At 43.8% G+C, this 13078-nt stretch overlaps 1 protein-coding gene across 5 annotated transcripts in view; it reads left to right on the top strand.

Moving 5' to 3' along the window:
* fer1l4 (fer-1 like family member 4) overlaps positions 1–9831 on the top strand; it is a 407998-nt gene extending 398167 nt beyond the window's left edge. For all 5 annotated transcript variants that reach the window (XM_063040941.1, XM_063040940.1, XM_063040943.1 and 2 more), the window contains exons 44-45: positions 8056–8156; positions 9116–9831. In XM_063040941.1, coding sequence (XP_062897011.1) covers positions 8056–8156; positions 9116–9296 — 282 coding nt within the window. In that variant the 3' untranslated portion in view covers positions 9297–9831. The remainder of the gene's footprint in view (positions 1–8055; positions 8157–9115) is intronic.
* The last annotated feature ends 3247 nt before the right edge of the window (positions 9832–13078 follow it).

Genomic DNA, 13078 nt, shown 5'->3' with positions numbered 1-13078 from the left:
CCAAGTCCCTTTGCGTCTCAGACTTTTGGATTTTCTCCCCATTTAGAAAATAGTCTGCACATTTATTTCTACTACCAAAGTGCATGACCATTCATTTTCCAACATTGTAATTCATTTGCCACTTTCTTGCCCATTGTCCTAATCTGTCTAGTTCCTTCTGCAGCCTACCTGCTTCCACAACACTACCTGCCCCTCCACCAATCTTCGTATTGTCTGCAAACCTGGCAACAAAGCCATCTATTCCATCATCTAAATCATTGATGTACAGCATATAAAGAAGCGGTCCCAACACTGACCCTTGCGGAACACCAGTAGTCACAAGCAGCCAACCAGACAAGGATCCTTTTATTCCCACTCACTGCCTCCTATAAATCAGCTAATTCTCTAACCATGCCAGTAATGCCATGAGCTCTTAACTTCATAAGCAACCTCATGTGTGGCACCTTGTCAAAGGTCTTCTGAAGGTCCAAATATACAACATCCACCACATCCCCTTTATCTATCCTACTTGTTATCTCCTCAAAGAATTCCAACAAATTTGTCAGGCAAGATTTTCCCGTAAGGAAACCATGCTGACTTTGTCCTATCTTGTCCTGTGTCTCCAAGTACTCCATAACCTTGTCTTTAACAATTAACTCCAACATCTTTCCAACCCGAAGTCAAGCTATCTGGTCTATAATTTCCTTTTTGTTGCCTTCCTCTTTTCTTAAAGAGTGGAGAGACAATTGCAATTTTCCAGTTCTCTGGCACCATGCCAGAGTCCAATGATTTTTGAAAGATCATTACTAATACCTCCACAATGTCTACCGCTACGTCTTTCCGAACACTAGGGTGCAGTTCATCTGGTCCCGGTGACTTTTGAGTACCGTTGGAGGGGCGAACTCTGTGGGGGAAGCAACAGCGGCTGTGCCTATGGCACTGAGTCTGGCCCTATGGCTCAGAAGGTTAGGGAACTGAAGATGATGGTAGCAGTATTGGGGACTCTATAGTCCGGGGGACAGATGGGCAATTCTGTGGTTGCAAAAAGGAAACACAGATGGTAGTTTGCCTCCCAGGTGTCAGGGTCTGGGATGTTTCTGTGTGAGTCCACAGTATCCTGAAAAGGGAGGGTGAGCAACCAGAAGCTGTGGTACATATTAGTACCAATGACATAGGTAGAAAAAGGAGGAAGTCCTGAAAAAAGAGTACAGGGAGTTAGGAAGGAAGCTGAGAAGCAGGGCCTCAAAAGTAGTATTCTTGGGATTGCTGCCTGTGCCGCAATACAGTGAGGATAGGAATAGAATAAGGAATAGAATAGAATAAGCCTTTGAGGTACTTGGAGAGTAATGATAAAATAAGTCAAAGTCAGCATTGTTTCTGTCAAGGGAAATCTTGCCTGACAAATTTGTTAGAGTTCTTCAAGGAAGTAACAAGTAGGATGGATCAAGGAGAGGCAGTGGATGTCATTAACTTGGGTTTTTAGAAGACATTTCATAACTTGCTACAAGTGAGAGTGGTTAACGAGATAAAATCCTATAGCGTTACAGGAAAGGTACTGGCATGGATAGCGGAATGGCTGACAGGCAGAAGGCAGCAAGTGGGAATAAAAGAGACCTTTACTGGTTGGTTGCCGGTGACTAGTGGTGTTCCGCAGGGGTCAGTATTGGGACCGCTACTTTTCACATTGTTTGTCAATGATTTAGATAATGGAATTAATGGCTTTGTGACAAGGTCTGCAAAGATAGGTGGAGGGGTAGGTAGTGCTGAGGAAGCAATGTGATTGCAGCAGGACTTAGACAAATTGGAAGAATGGGCAAAAAAGTGGCAGGTGGAATACAGTGTTGGGAAATGTATGACAATAGATTTTGGTAAAAGGAACAATAGTATGGACTATTATCTAAATGGGGAGAAGGTTCAAGCATCAGAGTTGCTGAAGGACTGAGATGTCCTCATGCAAGACTCCCAGAAGATTATGCTAACATGAGAGGGTACAGTTTTAAGGTGCTTGGAAGTAGGTACAGAGGAGATATCAAGAGTAAGTTTTTTACACAGAGAGTGGTGAGTGTGTGGAATGGGCTGCTGGCAACAGTGGTGGAAGCGGATACAATAGGGTCTTTTAAGAGACTCCTGGATGGTACATGGAGCTTAGAAAAATAGAGGGCTATGGATAACCCTAGGTAATTTGTAAAGTCTATGTTCGGCACAGCATTGTGGGCCAGAGGGCCTGTATTGTGCTGTAGGTTTTCCTACGTTTCTATGTTTCTAAGGTTAATTTACAGGTTGAGTCTGTGGTAAAGAAGGTAAATGCAATGTTGGTATTTATTTCAAGGGGAGTAGAATATAAAAGCAAGGAGATAATGTTGAGCATTTATAAGACACTAGTTAGGCCACACTTGGAGTATTGTCAATAGTTTTGGGCCCTATATCTCAGAAAGGATGTGTTGTCATCAGAGAGAGTCCAGAGGAGGTTCATGAGGATGATTTTGGGAATGAAGGGGTTAACATATGAGGAGCATTTGGCAGCTTTGGGCCTGTACTCACTGGAATTTAAAAGAATGCAGACAGATCTCATTGAAACCTACCAAATGTTGAAAGGACTAGATAGGGTGGATGTGGAGAGGATGTTTCCTATGGTGGGAGTGTCGAGAACTAGAGGGGACAGCCTCAAATTGAAGGGTGACTCCTTACAGCAGAGGTAAGGTGGAATTTTTTTACTCAGACAATAGTGAATTTGTGGTGTGCTCTGCCACAGACTGCGGTGGAGGTCAAGTCCTTGGGTATATTTAAGGCAGAAGTTGATCGTTTCCCGATCAGTCAGGGCATTAAAGGATATGGGGAGAAGGCAGCTGTTTGGAGATTGAGTGGGATCTGGGATCAACCATGATGGAAAAGTGGAGCAGCCTCGATTGTCTGAATGGTCTAAATCTGCTCCTATGTCTTATGGTCTTATAGACTTATGTACCCTAAGGCCTTTCAGTTTTTTGAGCACTTTCTCCCTTGTAATAGTAACTTCTCTTTCCTCACACTTTTCAACATGTGGCGCACTGCTAGTATCTTCCACAGTGAAGACTGATTCAAAATATTTAGTTCATCTTCCATCTCCTTGTCCCCTGTTATTATTTCTCCGGCCTCATTTTCCAGCGGCCCTATATCAACTCTCATCTCTCTCTTATTTTATAGATATTTGAAAAAGCTTTTGCTATTCACTTTGATATTGTTTGCGAGCTTACTTTCATATTTCATCTTTTCCCTCCTAATGATTCTTTTAGTTGCTCTCTGTAGATTTTTAAAAGCTTCCGAATCCTCTATGTTCCTGCTAATTTTTGCTTGGTTGTATGCCCTTTCATTTTGTGTTCTTCATTCCTTTTGACTTTCCTTGTCAGCCACGGTTGTACTATTTTGCCATTTGAGTATTTCTTTGTTTTTGAAATACACCAGTTGTGCACGTTCTTCATTTTTGGCCAACTCCTCTCTCATACCACTGTAATTTCCTTTACTCCACTGAAATACTGCTATGTCAGACTTCACTTGCTCCCTGCTAAATTTCAATTTGAACTCAGTCACATTGTGATCACTGCTTCCTAAGGGTTCATTTACCTTAAGCTCCCTAATTGCCTCCCGTTCATTACATAACACCCAATCCAGTATAGCTGATCCCCTTGTAGGCTCAACAACAAACTGCTCTAAAAAGCCATCTCGTAGGCATTCAATAAACTCATTCTCTTGAGATCCATTACCAATCTGATTTTCCTAATTGACCTGCATGTTAAAATCTCCCATGACTAACATAACATTGAATTTTTGGCACATAGAACATAGAAAACCTACAACACAATACAACACCTTCAGCCCACAAAGCCGTGCCAAACATATCCTTATCTGAGAAATTACCTAGGGTGACCCATAACCCTCTATTTTTCTGAGCTCCATATACCTGTCCAGGAGTCTCTTAAAAGACCCCATCATATCCACCTCCACCACTGTCGCCGGCAGCCCATTCCATGCACTCACCACTCTCTGCATAAAAAAACTTGCCCTTGATATCCCCTCTCTACCTACTTCCAAGCACCTTATAACTGTGCCCTTTCGTGCCAGCCATTTCAGCCCTGGGAAAAAGCCTCTGACTATTCACATGATCAATGGCTCTCATAATCTTATACACCTCAATCAGGTCACCTGTCATCCTCCGTCGTTCCAAGGAGAAAAGGCTGAGTTCACTCAACCTATTCTCGTAAGGCACGCTCTCCAATCCAGGCAACATCCTTGTAAATCTCCTCTGCACCCTTTCTATGGTTTCCACATCCTTCCTGTAGTGAGGCGACCACAACTGAGCATAGTACTCCAAGAGGGGTCTGACCAGAGTCCTATATAACTGCAATATTACCTCTTGGCTCTTAAACTCAATCCCATGATTGATGAACGCCAATGCACCGTATGCTTTCTTAACCACAGAGTCAACCTACGCAGAAACCTTGAGTGTCCTATGGATCTCTCTGATCCTCCATACTACCTAGTCTCTTATCATGAATACTATATTCTGTCATCATATTTGACCTACCAGAATGGACGACCTCACACTTATCTGGGTTGACCTCCATCTGCCACTTCTCAGCCCAGTTTTGCATCCTATCGATGTCCCGCTGTAACCTCTGATAGTCCTTCACACTGTCCACAACATCTCCAACCATTAGGTCATCAGCAAATTTACAAACCCATCCTTCATCCAAGTAATTTATAAAATTCATGAAGAGTAGGGGTCCCAGAACAGATCCCTGAGGCGCACCACTGGTGACTGACCTCCATGCAGAATATGACCCATTTACAACCACTCTTTGCCTTCTGTGGGCAAGCCAGTTCTGGATCCACAAAGCAATTTCCCCTTGGATCCCATGCCTCCTTACTTTCTCAATGAGCCTTGCATGGGGTACCTTGTCAAATGCCTTGCTGAAATCCATATACACTACATCAATTGCTCTACCATCATCAATGTGTTTAGTCACATTCTCAAAAAATTCAATCAGGCTATCAGGCTCGTAAAGCATGAACTGCCTTTCACAAAGCCATGCTGACTATTCCTAATCATATTAAGCCTCTCCAAATATTCATAAATCCTGCCTCTCAGGATCTTCTCCATCAACTTACCAACCACTGAAGTAAGACTCACTGGTCTATAGTTTCCTGGGCTATCTCTACTCTCTTTCTTGAATAAGGGAACAACTTATGCAACCCTCCAATCCTCTGGAACTTCTCCTGTCCCATTGATGATGCAAAGATCATTGCCAGAGGCTCAGCAATCTCTTCCCTCGCCTCCCACAGTAGCCTGGGGTACATCTCGTCTGGTCCTGGTGTCTTATCTAACTTGATGCTTTCCAGAAGCTCCTGCACATACTCTTTCTTAACATCTACATGCTCAGGTTTTTCTGTCATCCCTACAATCGCCAAGATCCTTTTCCGTAGTGAATACTGAAGCAAAGTACTCATTAAGTGCCTCTGCTATCTCCTCCGGTTCCATTCACATTTTTCCACTGTCACACTTGATTAGTTCTATTCTCTCATGTCTTATCCTCTTGCTCTTAACATACTTGTAGAATGCCTTGGGGTTTTCCTTAATCCTGTCCATCAAAGCCTTCTCATGGCCCCCTCTGGCTCTCCTAATTTCTTTCTTGAGCTCCTTCCTGCGAGCCTTATAATCTTCTAGAGCTCTATCATTACCTAGCTTTTTGAACCTTTTGCAAGCTCTTCTTTTCTTCTTGACTAGATTTACAACAGCCTTTGTACACCACGGTTCCTGTACCCTACCATCCTTTCCCTGTCTCATTGGACCATACCTATGCAGAACTCCACACAAATATCCCCTGAACATTTGCCATATTTCTGTCATACATTTCCCTGAGAACATCTGTTCCCAATTTAAGCTTCCAAGTTCCTGCCTGATAGCCTCATATTTCCCCTTACTCCAATTAAACGCTTTCCTAACATGTCTGTTCCTATCCCTCTCCAATGTTATGGTAAAGGAGATAGAGTTATGATCACCATCTCCAAAATGCTCTCCCACTGAGAGATCTGACACCTGACCAGGTTCATTTCCCAATACCAGATCAAGTACAGCCTCTTTTCTTGTAGGCTTATCTACATATTGGGTCAAGAAATTTTCTTGAACACACCTAACAAACTCTACGTCATCTAAAACCCTCGCTCTAGGGACATGCCAATCAATATTTGGGAAATTAAAATCTCCCACCGCAACAACCCTGTTATATTACACCTTTCCAGAATCTGTCTCCCTATCTGCTCCTCGATGCCCCTGTTATTATTGGGTGGTCTATAAAAAACAGAGTTATTGATCCCTTCTTGTTCCTAACTTCCACCCACAGAGACTCCGTAGACAATCCCTCCATGTCTTCCTCCTTTTCTGCTTCCGTGACACTATCTGTGATCAACAGTGCCACACCCCCAACTGTTTTGCCTCCTTCCCTGTCCTCTCTGAAACATCTAAAGCCCAGCACTTGGAGTAACCATTCCTGCCCCTGAGCCATCCAAGTCTCTGTAATGGCTACAACATCATAGCTCCAGGTACTGATCCACGCTCTAAGCTCATCTGCTTTGTTCACAATACTCCTTGCATTAAAATAGACACATCTCAAACCGTCGGTCTGAGCGCGTCCCTTCTCAATCACCTGCCCATCCTCCCTCTCGCACTGTCTCCAAGCTTTCTCTATTTGTGAGTTAACCGTCTCTTCAGTTTGGTTCCCACCCCCCAGCAATCCTAGTTCAAACTCCTCCCAAAAACAGCCTTAGCAAACCTCCCCGCCAGGATATTGGTGCCCCGGGATTCAAGTGCAACCTGTCCTTTTTGTACAGGTCACTCCTGCCCTAAAAGAGGTCCCAATGATTCAGAAATCTGAATCCCTGCCCCCTGCTCCAATCCCTCAGCCACGCATTTATCCTCCATCTCACTCTACTCCTATACTCACTGGCGCGTGGCACAGGCAGTAATCCCTGTTCTATTTACCACTGTAATCTAGTGTTCCAGCTACAATTACACCTTGCTTGGACCCAGGGAGGCCATTGTAACCAAGTGCACCACCATCTCTCCCTTTGAAGTTGAGAAACAACACTGATATCTCTATTTCAGAAGGACTGTCCTTGGGTAGCCAGTGGAATAAGGGGTACCATGGAAGGAGAGAATGGGAATTTCCATCCCGACCTCCCTGTTGAATGTGATTTAGATTAAATTATGAAGACACATAGTCCTCTTTTATTGTCATTTAGTAATGCATGCATTAAGAAATGATACATTATTTTCTCCAGTGTGATATCACAAAACACAGGACAGACCAAGACTGAAAAAACTGACAAAACCGCATAATTATAACATATAGTTACAACAGTGCAACAATACCATAACTTGATGAAGAAGTCCATGAGCACAGTAAAGTTCAAAGTTTCTCAAATGTCCCACATCTCACACAGACGGGAGAAGGAAGAAAAACTCTCCCTGCCATGCTGACCACAGTCCGACTCTGAGTCATCCGAAAACTTCGAGCTCTGATCAGCTCTTCGACACCGAGTACTGAGCGCCATCTCTGTCCGAACGATTCGACCTCCTCGGTCGCCAAAAGCAGGCAAGGCCAGGGATTTTGAGGCCTACCCATTGAAAGATTCCCGACCACACAGTAATGACAGTAGCGAACGGGCATTTCAGAAATTTCGGAGATTTCATCTCCCCTTCCCAGTCATACACTGACCTGTCTGTCCTCAGCCTCATCTACTGCCAGGTTGAGGATGAGCAGCACCCAATAGTATGAACATAGACTACAGTTTCACGTCATCGGCAGCCTCTTTGTTTCTTCTCCCTCCCTTCGCATGTCATGTCTAAAATAAAGCAATGAAATAAGGCAATCATTGATGGGAAGGTTATGGGAAGGTATTCTGAGGGATATGATTTATTAGCATTTGGAAAAGCAAGGACTGATTAGGGATAGCACACATGACTTGCACATGGGCATCGTGTTTCATGAATTACTCCCCTCTGTCATGCCTAAAGCTCTAATAAATATTTTTTGCTTATGACAGGGTAAAGTTGAGGCTGAGATGCACTTGCTCACTGTGGAAGAAGCAGAAAAAAGCCCTGTGGGTCTTGGACGGAAAGAGCCAGAACCACTAGACAAACCCAAGTAAGTGAGCAGAAAGCTGTGGCTGTGGCTGCGGCAAATTTGAAACCCACAAAGAAATTCCTGGGGATACTCAGAGGTCTCCTAATGCTCCTGGACTCTGTGGGGAGGTGACATGATTAGAGTTTATGCTGTTCCCTTGGAATATGTGGGTTCTCCCCTAGTGCTCACTCTCTCAGACTTCTTTGGAGATCTGTAGTTCACTAGAGTTATTGCCCTAGTTGTGTTTTCTAATCCACTCCATATAGCCTCAGTTAATGATGCTTTATTTTTACAGCAGTGATTTTTAAAATGAATATTGCAACCAATAATGCTCCCCAATTCTCATCTTTTATTTCTAAAAACCCTAATCTGGGACATTAAGATGGCAGCCTTGCCCCTCTTTATGCTAGTTTCAAGTTACATTTCAGTTCTAGGCATGGTATCAAGACTGAAAGATCTGTACCGTGACACCTCCATTCTGCCTCATCACATGCTAATCTTGGGGATAAATGTGAAAATGCCAGCATCCTTTCATCTTAGAACTTGTAATGAAATGTTTAATGTTCATCGTTTGGAAAAGTGACCACCTGCATCCATTGTTTCCAGTCTTTCATCATGGGGGAGAAAATAATCTTTTTTTTCCTCTCTGATCTTGGACAAACTTACTCATCCACATGAGTTTCTATTTCTGAAAGAGGTAATGATGAGTTAAAATTTCAAGCTCTGTGGAACAAAATAGCAAATAAAAATGGGCATTTTAAACATTTGGGTTGAAATGATGGAAGGACTGAATGCTGGCAGGAAATCATGGCATATGTGACATGCCATGATTTACATCAATGTTTTTAATCTATTGATGAACTTCAGTGCAACAGTATACAAATAAAGGCATAGTTGATTTCTTCACTAAAGTGATATTGTTAAAATAATGCATATCCCTGGTACAGCTTGGTTAACTAACATGAGCATTTCTTTTGCAGCCGACCCAACACATCGTTTAACTGGTTCATCAATCCACTGAAGTCATTTGTATACTTCATATGGAAAAATTACAAGTGGTACATTATTGGTTTGCTGGTCATTGCCATTCTGGCCCTTTTTATCTTCTTGATCCTTTATACCATGCCTCAGTTCATCAGTGAGAAGATTATCAATGGATAGTCTATGTCCAACTGCAACAATTCGACAACACTCCAGCACAGTGGTACTGAAGCTGCAGGACAGCAACCAGGCAAATTGGCAACACTTCATTCACACACTCCCAGAGAGGCAGTTAAACCAAAGTTTTACAGCTTATGGCATTTGATAGTTAAAATGGATAGAAGCAAGTAATTGAAATACACAGCAACAGAACACAATGGAGTGCTCTTATAACTGACTAATCACTGCTTGAGTGGATCATTATTTGTACATGTTCTAATATCAAATAGCATCAAAGATTCTTTATTCCAGTAAACTTCAAAAATTCTGAACTCTAGTCCTTAATGAATTAGAATGATGTATTAATGTTTTAGTTAAAATGTATCTGTAATTCAACATAAAAGTTGAGTAGAAACAAATCAGCTATCTTCTCATACCTCACCTGTAACCCAGTTCTGATATGACAATTAAATATTTGAATAATTATGTATTTCTAAGCTTTATTGCTATCCAAATTGTGTAAGATATGTGCAAGTTAATGAAATAAAGATCTTCAATCATGTGCATGTCTTTCAACTTACAAAATGGTACTACACATTCCGAACATGCTGGAGGCCCAATCAGTGTTGGGAGCAGAACACTGCAAAATAAATAAGAGTACAGAAGGGGCAAGCAGGCTGGCCTTGTTGCGAGCAGGCCTACAGTGAGAGTAGGAGTGTTAATAGCCTCAATATGCTTCAACAAGAAGAGGCTGAGGCCAAAGCAACAGGTTAGAAGGGTTAGTTGTTCCTTTCGTTATTGCTAATTTGGTCTTGGTTGCCCATTGTACAGTGTGGGTGGGTGGCAGATATGACAGTGGAATGCTCCTCTTGTAGGATGTGGGAATTCATGGAACCTGACAGTCTTCCTGATGACGACACAGCCGGAAAGTACAGCCAACTCCAGCTCATGAACGACCGCATTAAGGAGCTGGAGCAGGAGTTGGATGAACAAAGGATCATCTGGGAGGCAGAGAAATTGATAGATACAACTTTTGAGCAGGTGATTACACCCAGAATGCAGAATTCAGGGGGTAGATGGGTGAACACTGTTACGTACCCCGTAACTGGGTTCCCAAACCAGCAGAAATGGATCACTCAGTTGGAGTCTGGATTACTGGAACTAAGAAAGTTTTATTAAAGAAATAAGCAACACAGTACTCTAATCATAAGGATATAAATGCAACAGGTTAGCACTGAATAAACACACATGTACACAGAACTAGGATAATAGGATCAATCAAGCTCTATCGTAGTCTAGGGGTAAAATGTTCAATCACAAGTGACAGAGTTCAGTTTAGTTCAGTTCGCAGCAATCGTTGTTGTGCCATTGGAGAGAGAGAGAGAGAGAGAGCGAATGCTGATATTCAAAAAATCGGATTCAACAGACCTTTGATATTTTTCGCAGTTAGCTTTCGGGCGAGCCCTTTGTAATGTCTTCTGAGGTCACCGACCGTGACCCCTCTGTTTCAGATAGGATCGTTCCTCTGCGGTGAACCCGGCACCCAGGCAAGGGTGGACACACACACCAGGTTCCCGCTGATCGTACCTTTCCACCCTGTGCGTCTATGGCTGGTCCAAAAACTCCCACAGACTTGTGGGGGCGCACCGCTTCCAGGGTCTCGATACCTCGTGGTGTCATGAGTGTTGTCTCGTGTGGTGTCTGTCGCCTTAGCGAACCCGTCCCTTTTTATCCCCCTGTTGGGGTATCACCTGTCCATCACTTCAAACAGTTCAGGTTCAAAGTAAACCAGTCTTGACAATACCCAGACCGGTGTCTCCTTCCGTTAATCTCTCTCGTCTCTTCATTAACATTTCCAAATGCTGCTCCATTGTCTTACTTATCTCTCTCCTGAAGACAGGTGGCAGATCAACTGTTGATCCCACTGGTGATAGCACAGGACAGTCAACATCTTAGTCTATGTGTACTTTCGTCACAACACCGAGAGAGTTAAAGGGAGAAGCAAGTCAGTGCAGGTTCCCCCTGTGGCCATTCCCCTCAGCAACAGATATATTCCTTTGGATACTGCTGAGGGGGATGACCTATCTGGGCAAGGCAGCATCCAGACCAATAGCACTGTGGTCGGCTCTGAGCCCCAGAAGGGTAGGGTGAAGTAAGGCGGTGCAATAGTCATGGGGGACAGATAGGAGATTCTGTGGCAGCAAACGAGATGCCAGGATAGTGTGTTGCCTACCAGGTCCTGGGGTTCAGGATGTTTCTGAGCGATTACAGAATATTCTTAAAGAGAAGGGTGAGCTGAGCAGCCAGAGGTCATGGTACATATTGGTACCAATGGCATAGGCAGGAGAGGGGTAGAGGTCCTGCCCAGTAAGTTTAGGGAGTTAGGAAGGAGGTTGAAGAGCAGGACCTCCAAGGCAGTAACCTCTGGATTACTCCCAGTGCCACGAGCTAGGGAAGGTCAGGACAGGAAGATAACAAGCAGATGAACGAGTGCCTGGGGAGATGGTGCAGGGGACAAGGTTTCAAGTTCTTGGATCATTGGAACCTTTACTGGGGAAGGGGTGACCTGTACAAGTGGGACGGGTTGCACCTGAATTTGGGAGGGAGGTTTGCTAATGCTATTGGGGAGTGTTTAAACTAGATTTGCAGGGGATTGGGAACTGACGTGAAGAGGCAGAGGATGGGGCGGTTGGCGCACCAGTAGAAACAGCTTGTAGGGGGCTTGTGAGGAAAGATAAGCAGATAATAGAGCAAAGATGCACTATCTTTTCATGATTTTTATAAATGACCTGAATGAGAAAGTGAGTGAGTAAATTTACTGATCACACAAACATTGGGGGTGTTGTGGATAGTGTGGCGGGCTGTCAGAGGTTACAGCGGGACATTGATAGGTTGCAAAACTAAGCTGAGAAGTGGCAGATAGCGTTCAACCCAGATAAGTGTGAGATGGTTCATTTTGGTAGGTCAAATATGATGGCAGAATATAGTATTAATGTTAAGACTCTTGGCAGCATGGAGGATCAAAGGGATCTTGGGGTCTGACCATAGGACACTCAAAGCTGCTGCACAGGTTGACTGTGTAGTTATGAAGGCATACAGTGCATTGGTCTTCATCAACCATGGGATTGAGTTCAAGAGCCAAGAGGTAATGTTACAGCTATATAGGACACTGGTCAGACCCCACTTGGAGAACCGGGCTCAGTTCTGGTCATCTCACTACAGGAAGGATGTGGAAACTATAGAAAGGGTGCAGAGGAGATTTACAAGGATGTTGCCTGGATTGGGGAGCATGCCTTATGAGAATAGGTTGACTGAACTTGGCCTTTTCTCATTGGAGTGATGGAGGTTGAGAAATGACCTGATAAAGGTGTATAAAATGATGAGAGGCATTGATGGTGTGGATAGTCAGAGGCTTTTTCCCAGGGGTGAAATGGCTAACACGAGAGGGCAGAGTTTTAAGTGCTTGGAAATGGGTACAGAGATGTCAGGGGTAAGTTTTTTATGCAGACAGTGGTGAGTGTGTGGAATGGGCTGCTGGTGATGGTGGTGGCGCATGGCCAAGTGGTTAAGGTGTTTGACTATGATCTGAAGGTCACTAGTTTGAGCCTTGGCTGAGGCAGCGTGTTGTATCCTTGAGCAAGGCACTTAACCACACATTGCTCTGCGATGACTCCAATGCCAAGCTGTATGTGTCCTAATGCCCTTCCCTTGGACAACATCGGTGGCATGGAGAAGGGAGAATTGCAGCATGGGCAACTGCTGGTTTCCATACAACCTTGCCCAGGCCTGCGCCCTGGAAACCT

The sequence above is a fragment of the Mobula hypostoma genome, chromosome 2 (assembly GCF_963921235.1).
Source record: "Mobula hypostoma chromosome 2, sMobHyp1.1, whole genome shotgun sequence".
Taxonomy (NCBI): domain Eukaryota; kingdom Metazoa; phylum Chordata; class Chondrichthyes; order Myliobatiformes; family Myliobatidae; genus Mobula; species Mobula hypostoma.
Note: the sequence above shows the minus strand (reverse complement) of the source record. Positions and strands in the feature narration are given on the sequence as shown.